The following is a 14,855-nucleotide window of genomic DNA, read 5'->3' as shown; positions in this document are numbered from 1 at the left end:
ATAAAGATTGATTAACATTTATTGAATTTCTTCAATCATTCTTTGGATGACCAATATCCTACTATACTATGAATTTATGGTGAAAAATAATAATTAGTACGATTTTTTAAATTGTTTAGTTCCTTCAGTTAAGATCTAATTTGATAAGTGTTGCGTCATTGAGCCCATTTCGGTGGCGGGCAGTTTGATTTCTAGAGCCGTATGACGCAATGCACGGCACACCCACAGAAAACTACTATGCTTGTGCGAATGCTCTGAATTACTTCTGATTATGTCTCTTCACATCTCGTTAGTGGCATTCCATGTGTCCTCCAGAGTCTGAAGTCTTGAGCAGGAGTAGGAGAGTTCTATTAAAACATTCAGTCTGAAAGAGGAGCACACACACACACACTTTAAAAGATGGATGACATACACTTCATTCTTCCCAATAAAATTTCACAGCCTCAATCACCCAGCCACTGTCTTCTCCCATAACTCACCATTAACACATTCTCTCCCTGTTCATGAGTCTCAACCATTTCATTTGTTTCACATCCCATCTCTGTCACACACCTTATTTCCATCCTGTCTCTTTCATCACTCACACTCCAGCACCTCATGTCCCACTGTTTTGTTCATGCCCATAACACACCTGTTGTTACCATACTCTGCTGTTATTTGATGTTCTCAGCTTGAAATGGTCAAGTATAGCACCCAATGGTGGTCTAGCCTTGTAGAAAGAATGGCAGGAAAGGAGAGAGAGAGAGAGAGAGAGAGAGAGAGAGAGAGAGAGAGAGAGAGAGAGAGAGAGAGAGAGAGAGAGAGAGAGAGAGAGAGAGAGAGAGAGAGAGAGAGAGAGAGAGAGAGAGAGAGAGAGAGAGAGAGAGAGAGAGAGAGAGAGAGAGAGAGAGAGAGAAACTATTTCAAAGATGTCATGTCTATGGGTTGGTCAGTTTGTTTAACCAAGATCTTTTCTTTGATCTAATTATTATATATTTTATTCTATTTATTAATTTGTTGATTTTCTTAAGTTCCACATCTCAAAGCCAAATATTCCCTATAACAAAAACTCTTCCTGCGTATGTAGCACACAAAATCAAATCATTCATGTAACTACATCTGTTGTGTTTATAAAAATTGTATCTGGGCATGAGTAGATTTATATGCACTAAAGTTATGTCAGTATTAATGAGATTTTGAGTTTCCCTAGGAATCAGTAACAATCAGTGCAAAGGCTCTCATTTACTGGAAAACAACCATGCCAACACTCACATCTTGGGTAGAAAACAACAAAGGTGGACGGAGCACACACTCAACCTAACTATTGTTGTGTGGACTGGTTAAGATGGTCAAGTGCAGCACCCTTTGGTGGTCTGGCCTTGTGGAAAGAATGGTAGGAAAGTACAGAGTGACAGAGGAGAGAAAACTTAAGAGTAGGTATAAGGTAGATCTAGTGGGTTTAAGCTGATGACCACCAGTGACTTGAAGGAACAGAGTAGTGGAGTATGTGAGAGAATGGTGTGAGAATATAATGAGATAATTAGAACATGCAAGGAGGAAATGAAAAGAGAGGAATAAACTAAGACTCTTCTGTTAAAGTCCTCACTTTGAGAGAGTTCTTAGAAATATGCCTCAGATATAGAGAAATGAATATACACTATATTGCTCCACCAGCCACTCTTCACTCCCTCCTTCAAGAAAGCAAACATTTCCAGGAAAGTCATGATCAACAACCAAGCTTTCTGCAAATGTCAACTGAGTGAACAGGGAAGAGAGTGAGAGTCAGAGTATCCTAAGCAAGTGCCAAGGCTTGATGATAATTGCAGCAGCATCATTCTTACTCAAACGGGATGGCAACATGGGAGAGCTGTCATGATGAAGCTTCTGAGAAGCAGAAACTGGCGAGTGGTGAGTGGCAATTCTGGAAGCCTGGTCCTGGACAGGAGCAGCCAATGCTTCAGAAACAGAGTGAAGGGAAAGTAATGATAGAGATAATAGTGATGGTGGTGGTTGTGGCAGTTGTGGTCACTTGTGTCCCAGAAGCACAACCCACTAAGCATGGGAAGCATATGGCTGAGTAAACATGAGTGTGAGTGTGATGTGAGATCACATGGAGAAACAGAATTAATGAAGTGGTGGTGGCGGTGGTGGTGGTGGTAGTGTGTGTTGGCAGAGGAACAGGAAAGCTTCTACAGGTTCATGAGAAGGTCCAAAGTATAAGCTCCAGTAATTACTACTAAATGGTACAGCATCAAAATTGCAGAAGAAATATTACAACCATAAACAAAATATTGCCCTTGAAATTCAAATATATATACATATATAATGATGCACCAAATCTTGCAACATCTTGATCCATAAATATGTTTTTCAAGAATAACAGATATTCTACATTGGACTTTCACACAAACAAAGCAAGCCACTCAGCCCACCCAGAAGCTGACTGTTACTCCCTCATTGCTATCTTGTATGGCAGCCAAACCTTCTACAACCTGCCAACTTACTTCTTCCAGCCATTGTGTTTGAAGCACCTGCTGTGTGTGTGTGTGTGTGTGTGTGTGTGTGTGTGTGTGTGTATTTTGGCAACATAAAGGCTGCCTACACATTAATAAAGACATGGGAGAGGCCCTGGTGATAGCAAAGATGAAAATAAACACACAGGACCTTTAAATAAACACAGAAAGACTAAAGACAAGTGTGATTACAGCTTGGTGGTTAAAAGGTAGTCACCAGTCATATGGAACAACGGACTAAAAATTAAGGAGCACATTGACCACATAGGCAGGAAAGCTTATTGTCCCTGAATGAATAAATAGGTGTTGGGTGGGATGGGTGTGGTGGCAGTGGTGGGGCCCATAAACCTCACTTACAAGCTGCCTTCATGCCTGGTATAAATGCTCTTGCTCAGCTACATCAAGGGATTAATGGCACCAGTGGTTTCACCTCAACTGCAAATAGTTTGTTTTTCTCAACACTCATCAATTTTCTCACACATCTCAGAGCACATGTCTGAATTCATGGGGTCCCTTGCTGGGTGGCTGCTTATTGTGTACATACTCATGTAAATTTTGTTTCTGAGAGTCATACAAACTGTTTCAAAATCATGCAGAGGAAAGACATGGCATAAAAACAAGCTTACTGTATATAGGAAACAAATATTTTTTAATAAAAAGTAACATTATATCAAGTCAATGCCAACCAACCCTATACCAACCTTACACAGGCTCATGTAAAAAATGGTAAACAAGCAGATTAAAAATATGCCCCATCCACATGACTGAGCACTGCCTGATCAGCACTCACTTGAAGCCCATTGTTAAGATAAAATTTAGGGGGAAACCAACAGTGTCCATGCCCATGGTTGAGTGACATCACCAGTTAAGGCCATCTGTTTGGTAGTACAACTGTTTGCTGCAGTGTATGAATGGATGAACAGTGTTTACAATCATGTGGATGGGGCCTTACAATACATTTCTTATATCAGCATTTGGAAATAAGGAGCTGCACCTTAAACATTACCAAGAAGCAATGTGACTGTGTTGCAGATTCTTGCATCATACATTATTGGGTCCTAAAATTCAAGTTTTGTGTAGTACTTCCACTCTCCATCTCGCCTTGATCCCTGCATGGCCCTCACTGAATTAACCCATACAGTCCATGGGCACAGGTAGGTCATCCATCAGCCTCCTGCACCAGTCCACCCAATCCACACACCTGAATCTATTCTGCTATTCTCTCTCTCTCTCTCTCTCTCTCTCTCTCTCTCTCTCTCTCTCTCTCTCTCTCTCTCTCTCTCTCTCCTGCTCTCCCTGAAGACATGTCAGCCTCCATAGGGGCTTCTGGAGGATACGGACAGCTCTCCCAGTCAAGCAAACAAGTAAGGTGGATCTATTGTACTGAGCATCATGCCTGTGCCATGGATAGTATTGCCTGGAGCAATGCTTGTGATACGATGAGAGAGAGAGAGAGAGAGAGAGAGAGAGAGAGAGAGAGAGAGAGAGAGAGAGAGAGAGAGAGAGAGAGAGAGAGAGAGAGAGAGAGAGAGAGAGAGAGAGAGAGAGAGAGAGAGAGAGAGAGAGAGAGAGAGAGAGAGAGAGAGAGAATGCCTGAAGTCATTCAGTAAGGTGAGGAAGAAAGGAAATGGTGGGTGTTGGTATTTGTGTTGCCTGCCTTGGCCACAGCTTTATGTAGCATTGCCTGCAATCTTGTTTGAGGACTAATGCTCTTATCTTACAGTACTTTCTTTGCAAAAGTGTCAGTGATCAGGAAGGCAGAGGCATGGAAGTCTGAATTGCTCATATCTAATAGGAGTGTTAACACGGGTGGTGTGGATGCTACATACCATCACCCATTTTAATTCCTGATATGTTTTTCAAGACTTCTTGGAGACCAATTATTTGCAACATACAAGAGGCTGCATAATGTACATAGTTTATGATGACAAGACACATAGTTATGTCACCTTAAAACTAAAACAAAATGAGGCATTTCTATTACAATGAATACAAGTATGAACAAGAAATGCTCTCAGTGATATAAAAATCAAGTGGTGTCTTGAATACAAAGAACATTACTGAACACTGATCATGACAGAACTAGTCATTTCTGTATAGATCAACCCCAATTAAAAGGAAAACAGTATATCACAGTAAGTTTCCACATTGGTCCATGAAATAAAGCCTGAGTGAGTAACATAACAATGCCCATCACAGGACACTGCCAAAGTGAAATGTGTCAATTCTGGCACCTTTATTGCACAACACCACAAATGCAGCTCACTTGCTGCTCTTTACTGATCCCATCACTCTCACCCCAATTATACCTCTCTTGTGTAAGAAGACTGACATTCAAGGATCAACAGAATGGTGCTGATGTTACACAGGAACTTGTCTCTCACAGCTGTCTCTTCAGAGGAAGCTCCAAGGAGCACAGCATTTCACACACATGCACAAAATATAAAGGATTGCTACATGTCAATATGTGAACTGTGGAGTGGTTTAAATGCTTGAATGGAATATTACTGAGGTGGTTCAGTAAGAACATCACTTTATTGATTAAAAATGTGTACGAGTCACATTGTAGAGGAAGACCATATGCCTTCTGAGCAAGTGCAGTTGAGGGAAGACAAAAGGACTCCAAACAGGAATGAAAGGACTGTGGCAAGTGAGGGAAGACAGGTGAGGATGCTATGTTGTGGCTGCCACTTTGAGCATCAAGGCACAGACAAAACATCTTATGCCAATCTCTTTCTATCCAGTTATAGTGATGCATGAACTAAAGAATTCAATAATTAACTGTAATACATAATCTGAAATATTAACTTTACATCTGCATAAGGTAATATGTCACTTCATTCAAGGCAAACCAAAGAGGTCAAGTAACAAATTTAACTTAGAGTTCAAAAACTTAATATTTTCTTGAGGAAGCTGGATGAGCCAGTCTTGTGGGAGATTTGAATAGCCAAGAATGAGGCCCAAAACCCCTCCCACCACACTGGCATGAACACACACCCCCTCTCCTCCCTGCATTACAATCCTGGTGATATGTTCCTTGAAGTCAAGCTGCTTACTGCTGAGAACAAACATCAACATCTGTAAGGTTGTCAACACATCACACCTGTGTGAAAACTTTTCATAGTGGGTGTGGAAAGCTGCCTGGAACCTCTCCTTTTCACTTTTGTCTGTCAGTGTTTCCTCCACCTTCTGCATTAGCTCCTTGACAAGACCAAGGACTGGAACATCTTTTGTTTTCTGTCCCTGAAGCAAAACACACTTGGATTATTTCCATACTTTGAAATGATCACACATTAGTACATATTCTGTTTTTCTATTGTTTCTTAATGCAAATATTTTTGTTTCTGTCATAACTTAAAAATTGGGTATCATTCTCTTTGCATTAGCTAGACCTAGGCATCAAACACTTGTGGCAGTCCTGATGCTTTCTTTACTAAGTAGAGAAAAAAAGTGGTGCAGCTCACCCCTCTGGTGCTCTCATGGCCACCATGTGATTGAAAAAATAGCAATGCATTCTTACAGATTCAAACAACCTTTGCCAGTAAATCTATGTGCTCTTTAAAAATTTAAGTGTTGCCATCTCTCTGCTTATAATATTCAAAGCTCTAAAAATCTTGCCTTAATTTTTGGCTACTAAGAGTAAATTTAAATACCATTCACAATAAATAATCTCAAAAGAAACATGTATGAGAGTAAAGTAGATGAGATATTCTTTACTTTGTATTATAAGTGTGATACAGTATTGTACGAGGATGGCCGGTGTGCTGCATAATGTTAGCTTGGTTGCTCAACTTGCTGATGGATTGGGCTGCATAAAGGTTGAAAACATGAGTTGCAAATGCTAATGTGAAAAATAATGGATTTAGAGACAGAACCACTGATTTTACACAAGGGCAGTAAGAATGAGGTACAAGTGTCAGAAATATAAGAAAAACTACCTGAAATACAAAAGAATGCTGTTGTCAGTAATGAAGGACTGAGAACTTATAAGCAATACATATACATTCACACACCTGCAGGAGTGATGCCACTAACAGTGACAAAAATATGCAAGTGGCCCTCACAACTGGGTCAGAATGTGAAGCTTTGCAAATTCTCTCAGCATTCATCTCCACTTCATGGTGTTTGTAGAAACATGGTATTCCTGAAAAGGGAGAGAGAGAGAGAGAGAGAGAGAGAGAGAGAGAGAGAGAGAGAGAGAGAGAGAGAGAGAGAGAGAGAGAGAGAGAGAGAGAGAGAGAGAGAGAGAGAGAGAGAGAGAGAGAGAGAGAGAGAGAGAGAGAGAGAGAGAGAGAGAGAGAAAACAATGTGAGATGTATGCTGTGTGTTCAGAGTAAATGCAAAACAGAAGACTGGCTGTGTCTTTGCTAAGCTATAAAACTATATATGTAGCTGTGGCACAACAACATGTCTCTATAAGGTTCCATATGATATAGGAAAAAATATCTAGCATTGAAAGAGTTAGCACAGTTAACTTGTGGGCAGATCCAGCTAGGGCTTGCTGACAGCTGCTGGGATGGGATGGCATTCTGGCCTGGACTCCTGGTTGTGCCTGACAACTCTTCCTTCTCTTTACTGAATTATCACCAATCAACATTCAGTTAGTAAGCACAACAACAAGAAGACTGTGTAGTGACATAGCTTCTGTTGTCCCACTTAGCAGAAGTGGTGGTGGTAACATATACAGAAGTATTACTATACATAGATGTAATTCATGTAAATTATTAGCATAAACAAAAATATCTTCAATGAAATGAGTGAGTACATGTAACACAATAAGTGAGGGTTTGTACCTCTTGTCCACTCTTTCCTCAGCCACACACCCTGACTCTTGTCTTTCATCCAGGCCATTAAAGACAGCCACACCCTCATCACTGGTCACTTTATGTCTCAATAGTTTGTCTTTCATACTGGGTGTGGAGAGAGAGAGAGAGAGAGAGAGAGAGAGAGAGAGAGAGAGAGAGAGAGAGAGAGAGAGAGAGAGAGAGAGAGAGAGAGAGAGAGAGAGAGAGAGAGAGAGAGAGAGAGAGAGAGAGAGAGAGAGAGAGAGAGAGAGAGAGAGAGAGAGAGAGAGAGAGAGAGAGTTCTACATGGATATTAAGTGCTGGGACTATTCAAGTGTTTGATGAAAGGGCAGTATACATGTTTAATGATTCAAGTTTTACCCTCATAAAGTACATGAGGTTCACTTTTCACATGCAGAGAATGTCCTCTTATTATTAGAAGAAAGATGAACTTCCTTGACACTTTGACACAATCCTGAATCCTCCCAGAGAGTCAACCTCTGCTCCACCAATCACATTGGCTATAGCTTGTCAATGTACAACATGGACTCTTTTTCCAGTATTCATCAAGAAAAGTTAACCATCTACAACACCCACAAATCCCTCATAACATACATGTGCCTTGAAAAATATATAGGTATCTAATACCTAACTCACTCACCTAAAACAAGAGATGATGGAAGACACGAGTTGTCATGGGAATTGGTGAGGTAAATTCCTCTTGACATCTCATCCTTGACTTGTTTATAAACAGCTTCAGCAACTCCATGAGGGTTTGCTGAATATCCTTCTGTTGTTATAACCTGAAGCAGGAAATAAAAGTTCTTTTCTTCTATTGCTCACACTTGATGATATTCAAATCTTCAAGTAGTTATTTATACATTTGTAGTACACAACTAAGTGAGCCTTAATGGCATTCCAATCTTCAAGTGAAGAAAGTTTCTCACACAGCTCAGTGGCTTACAGATCACAGGACAGTTTATCAGGCCTTATCAAATGAAAAGATGAATGACTGTCACTACATGTCATGTAGTTTCAAGCACTACATGACATGTGTGCTTGAAACAACACAAAGCACTTCACTGTAACACTCCTCACCTTCCTATTATTTATTTTGTGTTGTCACCAGCCTTACATGGGATGCAGATAAAGTGATCTACTCCCTTGTTGGTTGTGAGCTACACATCATAACAACATTGAAAAAACACACCTCATGATATAATGATAATTTTTGACAAAAGATGTATGCGTACAGCAAAATGTGATGCCAAACCCATCACACTCCATTAAGCACAGGCCATCTACACCCCTAGTGCGTGGCAGTTAATTCACCACACTGCTTCCTACCTTTCAGAGAAGTCACTAATAAGAACCAGCTCAAGCTGCCAACACAGATAAATTTTAAATGAATTTTAGTGATTAATTTTCTATTGTGATCTCTAGATTAGCTAATTCTATTTTATATGCAAGTCTAAATCAAGAACCAGATTTTGGAGCAAGCACAACTGTTTGTACCTTCTGAATTTCTCACATGTTGCACAAATTCTTTGATATGTTACCCACTTGTGCAATTACAGCTTTTATGCTTGGTAAGGTCATGGTTGGTAAAGTAATGTTCAGTGATGTCCTGTTTAGTGATGCCACGTTCAGTGAAGTAATTTTCTATGAAGTTCTGTTCAGTAAAGTCCTGCTCAGTGAGATCAAACTCAGTAAAGATATGTTTGGTGACAGTTGACTGTACAGAGCTCATCCTTTCCCCAAAGCTATATGCGTGTACAACACTTCCTTGTACTAACTTTCTTCATAAATGGTGACAGGAAGTATCCAGGCATGGGGTCCAGGTCTGGTGAGCCGTGAATCCTCCACTGGTCCAGCTGACACGCCAGCTCCAGCTCATCCACCACTCCTCCCCACCGCATCATGGACTCCAGGGTCAGCAACTGAAAATGACCAGATTTGGATTTGAACACAAAAAAAATGGATAAAAAGGTCCAATCGATTGCTATTCATAAAAGAAATTGCAAAAGAAAAAGTTGCACAAGCAGTGGCTAAAAAAAAAAGGCATAAAGTTCCCAAGTTACCCAGGAAAGGTGTTCCACTGGACAGGTGAGCTTCTGGCACCAAAAGGTAATATTTGATACAGCCATGATTCCAGTAACATTTTCCTCTGTATTGCATATTCTCAACCTTTACAATGGAACATATCTGGAAACTTCACATCACAAGTCAACTCTGCCAATAACATTTCGAAGTAGAATTGAATTCACTTCATTGCTTTCCCATCAGGTGGCCATCCTCAGTCTCTCATGGTGTTATGGTGATGCTTGCCTGACCTGTTCCTTCCCACTGTTTTTATGATAATTCTGTGGAATGTGTTGCATGCCCTCCCTGTTGTGGCTGAATGGTACACTTTCCACTCATTGTACTTTCTGTGTACCTTAGATGTCAAGGCAGGTCAGCTGATGTTTTGTTCTTTATTCCTTTTGTGGTAGGCTCTCCTCAGTTTTTCTTGTTTTCTGTACAACATGAATTTTCTGAAGGAAGTAACAAGAAAATTCAGAAATTAAACCAATGTTGCATTACTCAGGAATTCTCTTATTCTCTTTCTCCATTATTTTCTAAGATATATGATTTAGAAATCCTCTCCAAATTCTTTTACAGATTCAGGTAGTTGAATACATGCTACTTTTCTTTTCAAACAAGACATTCCCAGCCTAGTAGCTTAAAAAAAAGGAAAAAGATTGGATCTGAATTTTTCAAAGGCAGGAATAAAGTAAGCATTAGGAGACAAAAACTATGAAAAGAAAGACAGATGCAGGACTGAAGTACAAAAATTAATCTAAAATTTATTCATGTATTGAATACTGATATAGAAATGTCACAGCATAACAAATATAAATAAATAATATCAATAAGAATTCTTGCTTTCATGTCAAATAGTGATGGACAGATATTGATTAAGCAGACAGCTCCTGTAACAAGAGACAAGCAATATTCTTGATGAAACCTGTCAATATTATGTACCTAATTAACATGAACATATATTGTAATGTAGACTGACTGCCATTCACTTATTGAATTATTTACTGAATGGGGCAAGAACTAAAATTTGCTAACAAACTATTTGTATATATTGAATCCACTATATTTGGGATTCTCTAAATTTAATGTGTCCTTAGCTTCATCTGCTCATACCCTAAAAAAATATTGAATAACTAAAATAAAATAAAAATTGCAAACCTTCATGCAGGGAGTTACACAATAGATGAGGTGAGTGATGGAGTCCCAGTCTTCTAAATCTGATAAAAGAATGGGAATGGCACCAACACCATTAAGTGAATGCCTACATGACTCACCATGATGTCTGTGTTGGAGGACCAGTCGTGTGGGGGAAAATGTGTCCGTAGGTAGTCGCTGATTCTGTTTTCTAGGGAGAAGTTTTCGGAGTCATAGAAAAAGTTGCACTCATCAACGGTGAGTCCTTCTGTGTTGAGAGCCATTGCATCGCTGATGGCCACACCATACAACAGTCCTAAAATTGATGGATGAAGAAAGACCTGTTGAGTGATGAAAAAGTTAAAAATCACAATGCATTCCTGAATCTGGTGGCATGAACTGGACATTATAAAACTCAGAAGTTCAGATTCATGTTTCCTCAGATGTGTCCACACCTGTCCACTGCACAGCTCATCATTCTTGTGCCATAAGTAGCAGGTGTTCCAGGTCAGCCCCAACTGGCTTCTCTGGAGGCAGTGTTTTGGTTGTGAATCACTAAACTCACATAATAAGATTGAATGTTAGATGATGTAAATGTATATTTGATTCATTTACCCTGAGCAAAGTCCCTTTTCTATATGATAACTGCCCATCAACTCTCCAAAAGGCAGTATGATGATGAGATTCAGATGGCATATGTGATTCAAAGCTGGTAAAGCATGAATGACATGATAAAAAAACTGGTAATGCATGAAGGCCTAAAATGCCTATAAACAGTAAAATTAAAGTTCTATTTAGTGTGCTCTTAGCTTGAATCTTGAGCTGGAGTGTACTGTAGTGAACAGGAAGACCCCATATTGATGATGGGACCTGAAGATCATCATTACAGTACATGTCCAAGGCACTGTCAAATTTTTTCCAGTCAGATTTTAATCCCAGGCCTGGCAAAGGCTTCTCATGGCTACACAATTATCTTGACTTCAGATAAATTTCTCAAAGTTTCTATGAATGGCCCAAAGAGGAACATGACAATACAACATGTCACCTAATGATCCTCCTAGCCCTTCATTCTGTTTCCCTCACTAACCACTGCTTCCTCTCTCACTCAACATAGTTTTTATTTAAAACATAAAATAAATCATTACTGAGTATCTATATAAACTTATTTGAACTCAGTTCTAACAATAATTTTTGTGTGTCTTCCCTAGTCAACTAAACTGCAGTCATTAAAGTAGCTTTTTATATGAGAATATAAGAACACATAAAACGAGGAAAATTTGCAAGAAAAGAATGCCCGGTCATTCAGCAGAGTATATAACAGGTGTGTGCAGAGATGTCACAGTGACAAGGAACAGCCAACAGACACTTACTGCTGACTGTCTATCATGTAGTTCCATCTTCAATGAATCATGAGCAGAACACCACAAAACCCATACATATTTTGATTTTAGGAGATGGGGTTAAGCAGCATGTGGACAGACTCTCAGGGTAAAAGGAAAGCAAGTCACTGACACTTAGACAAGGCAGTCTGCAGTACAATGCTCTAGCACACATCAACAATTGAAATGCAGCTTATGTAAATTCAAATTCTCACTAAAGTATGCTTGAGGGACATTTTGGAAGCATTGCAGAACTTGAAACACACCAAGCAAAAAACAAAAAAAATACCAATGCAATATGGGCAAGATGCATAAAGTAACATAAGATTCTTGTAAAAAGACCTACAAAGATTGGCACAACAATCATGAATGTAGCTTGCCACACTGCAGGCAACAAACTTGTGAATGATGAAATAAGACTACAATGCTATTTTGGCACTGACATCAAAATCATGAAATGCCAAAGTCATAGGATGCCAATCTTCAATTACAGTACATACATTATACAGCAAGTATTGTGATGCATGATGATACCTAATATCTATCACAGATTTCCTAGGATTCCTTAAATCCAGTTGCTGTCAATATGTTAAATGGCAAAGTCGGCTGATTTCAAAACATGTATTCTCTTATGTTGTGCTTATAATGATCTAGTTTCTTTTAAGCATAATTGTGATGCAAGACTCACCAAGCAATGAGTCAGTCAGCTGGTCAGGTGTAAGGCTTGTAGCACAGGCTGGTGGCATCAATGGACACTTGAGCTTGTTGGTGCGTGACATTCCCTGAGCCTGACGGTACTCCATGCTGGCCGATTCTGGGTTACTGACACTGGCCACCACCTGTACTCCTCTCACCCGAGTAAAGATACTCAACTTGGCTGCTGGTCTGCAACAAGAGACATCATTCTTCTCACTGCTCAAGTAACTGCTGAACAGCTTCACAGGAAATGCATCAAGCAGCTCTCTACTGCTCAGTGGATTATGGATTACAGGAAAATTTGGGGATAAAGCTGATGAGTTTCATGGTCCACTAAGTGCACTGCTGCATGGCTACTACAGTGATATGCACTCCAAAGGATGTGTTGTCATAATGAATAAGTAATGAGTTCTATATATTACTAACAATAACTTAAGAAGGGAATGTTACCTAAAGACTTCATTTTGTTTCTTAGAACAAATTACCATGCAGCTCTTCTGTTAAGTATTGTGGGAGCTGTTTCCACAAAGTTACAAAGAAAAGAGAGAAACAGGAAGCTTTGGTGCAAGATGTGATGTCCAGGCAGAGTGAAAGAGGAAGTCCATTCAATGTTGTTATTTTCTGACAATGTGATGGGAAGGTGTAGTGCAGGCAAATACCAAACCCTCTTACTATCAGAATTTGACTGGCAATCACGCAGATCACCACTCACAAAACACCTCTTGCCAGAGTTCCCTGTGCTGAGCACCACCATGTAACAGCCACGAACACAACAAACATGGTGAGTAAGTCCACTTATGTGACTCCTCATGTGATACACCAATGAGTCAAAAGTTTATGATGACTGTTCTTGGTGTACAGCTGGCACTAGGTGTTGCCTGCAGCTCATCAACTCCACACACCATTCCATTTTATAGAATTAAAACAAAAGTAAATAAATTGATAAATAAATAATTAGCAGAAACAGTCACTTCAAACTGACATATTTGGAAAGATGAAGCAATAAATCAAAATAAAGATATTCACCAGTACCTTGTTTGTTGCAAATGTCTCTCTCTGAGAAAGAGAAGTGTAGCCTCTGAGCCAGTATCACAGATTGCTTGTGGTGGGTGAATGAGCTCATTTCCTTGAGTAACTAACACATGGAGTTTGGGACACTCCACCAGGCTTCCAGGAAGTGCTCTCAAACAGTTGTTGGATATGTTCAATTTTTCAAGCTGAAAGAATTTAAGACATTCATAAAAAATATCAATACTTTTTTTACCTGTACACACACATATACATGGCACTACAAATACTAAGTAACAACTCTATTCCTATGTTATTCTTGAATCACATGAGAAAATAAATGGAATACTATGAAAAAACTCTGCATGCACAGGTGAAGTCTACTCAAGCTGCAGAGAATGTCTGAGTGATTCAGGATGAGCAGGAGAAACATCTCTACAAAGATATGCATAAATAAACATGGAAACCAACAAAACTGAGTTAAACAATTTTCTCTTATTTCTAAGGAAATTAGAATAATGTTAATAGCAGTTTCTCAAATATTTCTTCTATTTTATTTTTTTGAAGCAAAATTTTAGTATTTTTAAGTAAAATTTTTGTAACTCCTTCACATGATAAATAATGTATCCTGAATTCACAAACATACATATGACCTACACTATATGTTTTATAGAGATGTTGTGTGGTAAAATAAAAATGTTTTCCCTACCTCATAACACCATAACAATAAGAAAGCTTCAGGTCATTCCATAAAAGATTTATATATATATATATATATATATATATATATATATATATATATATATATATATATATATATATATATATATATATATATATATATATATATATATATATATATATATATATATATATATATATATATATATATATATATATATATATATATATATATATATATATATATATATATATATATATATATATATATATATATATATATATATATATATATATAATTTATTTATTCTTTTTTTTGAGAGAGACCTTGAAGAAAATGATGAGCTTCTGCATGTGTGTGTGTAGCATGCATGACCTCTACAGAAATCCAATCAAGATAAATAAATTCTACACATAAGCTATGGAGGTAACTTTTTACGACACAGCTAATAGTTGTATTATGTATTTCATGATTGAATGGAGAATTGCATTGTTTTAAAAATTGATAAGTAAATCCTACTTTTGACTTATCTTTACCTTTCATGTCATGACATTACAATTAGACTGACCAAAGAGATCGTCTAACATCCTATTAAAAC

General features: G+C 38.5%; 1 protein-coding gene across 3 annotated transcripts in view; it reads right to left on the bottom strand.

The window, feature by feature from the left end:
• Window positions 1-3,118: 3,118 nt before the first annotated feature.
• Window positions 3,119-14,855, bottom strand: part of LOC135106248 (uncharacterized) — a 15,274-nt gene continuing 3,537 nt past the window's right edge. For all 3 annotated transcript variants that reach the window (XM_064015047.1, XM_064015048.1, XM_064015049.1), the window contains exons 5-11: window positions 13,600-13,784; window positions 12,560-12,756; window positions 10,633-10,808; window positions 9,073-9,216; window positions 7,938-8,079; window positions 6,506-6,636; window positions 3,119-5,735 (exon numbers count right to left, since the gene is read on the bottom strand). In XM_064015047.1, the coding sequence (XP_063871117.1) occupies window positions 5,334-5,735; window positions 6,506-6,636; window positions 7,938-8,079; window positions 9,073-9,216; window positions 10,633-10,808; window positions 12,560-12,756; window positions 13,600-13,784 (1,377 nt within the window). In that variant the 3' untranslated portion in view covers window positions 3,119-5,333. The remainder of the gene's footprint in view (window positions 5,736-6,505; window positions 6,637-7,937; window positions 8,080-9,072; window positions 9,217-10,632; window positions 10,809-12,559; window positions 12,757-13,599; window positions 13,785-14,855) is intronic.

This window comes from Scylla paramamosain, chromosome 13, assembly GCF_035594125.1.
Source record: "Scylla paramamosain isolate STU-SP2022 chromosome 13, ASM3559412v1, whole genome shotgun sequence".
In the NCBI taxonomy this organism is placed as follows: domain Eukaryota; kingdom Metazoa; phylum Arthropoda; class Malacostraca; order Decapoda; family Portunidae; genus Scylla; species Scylla paramamosain.
This window is presented reverse-complemented; position numbering and strand designations above follow the sequence as displayed.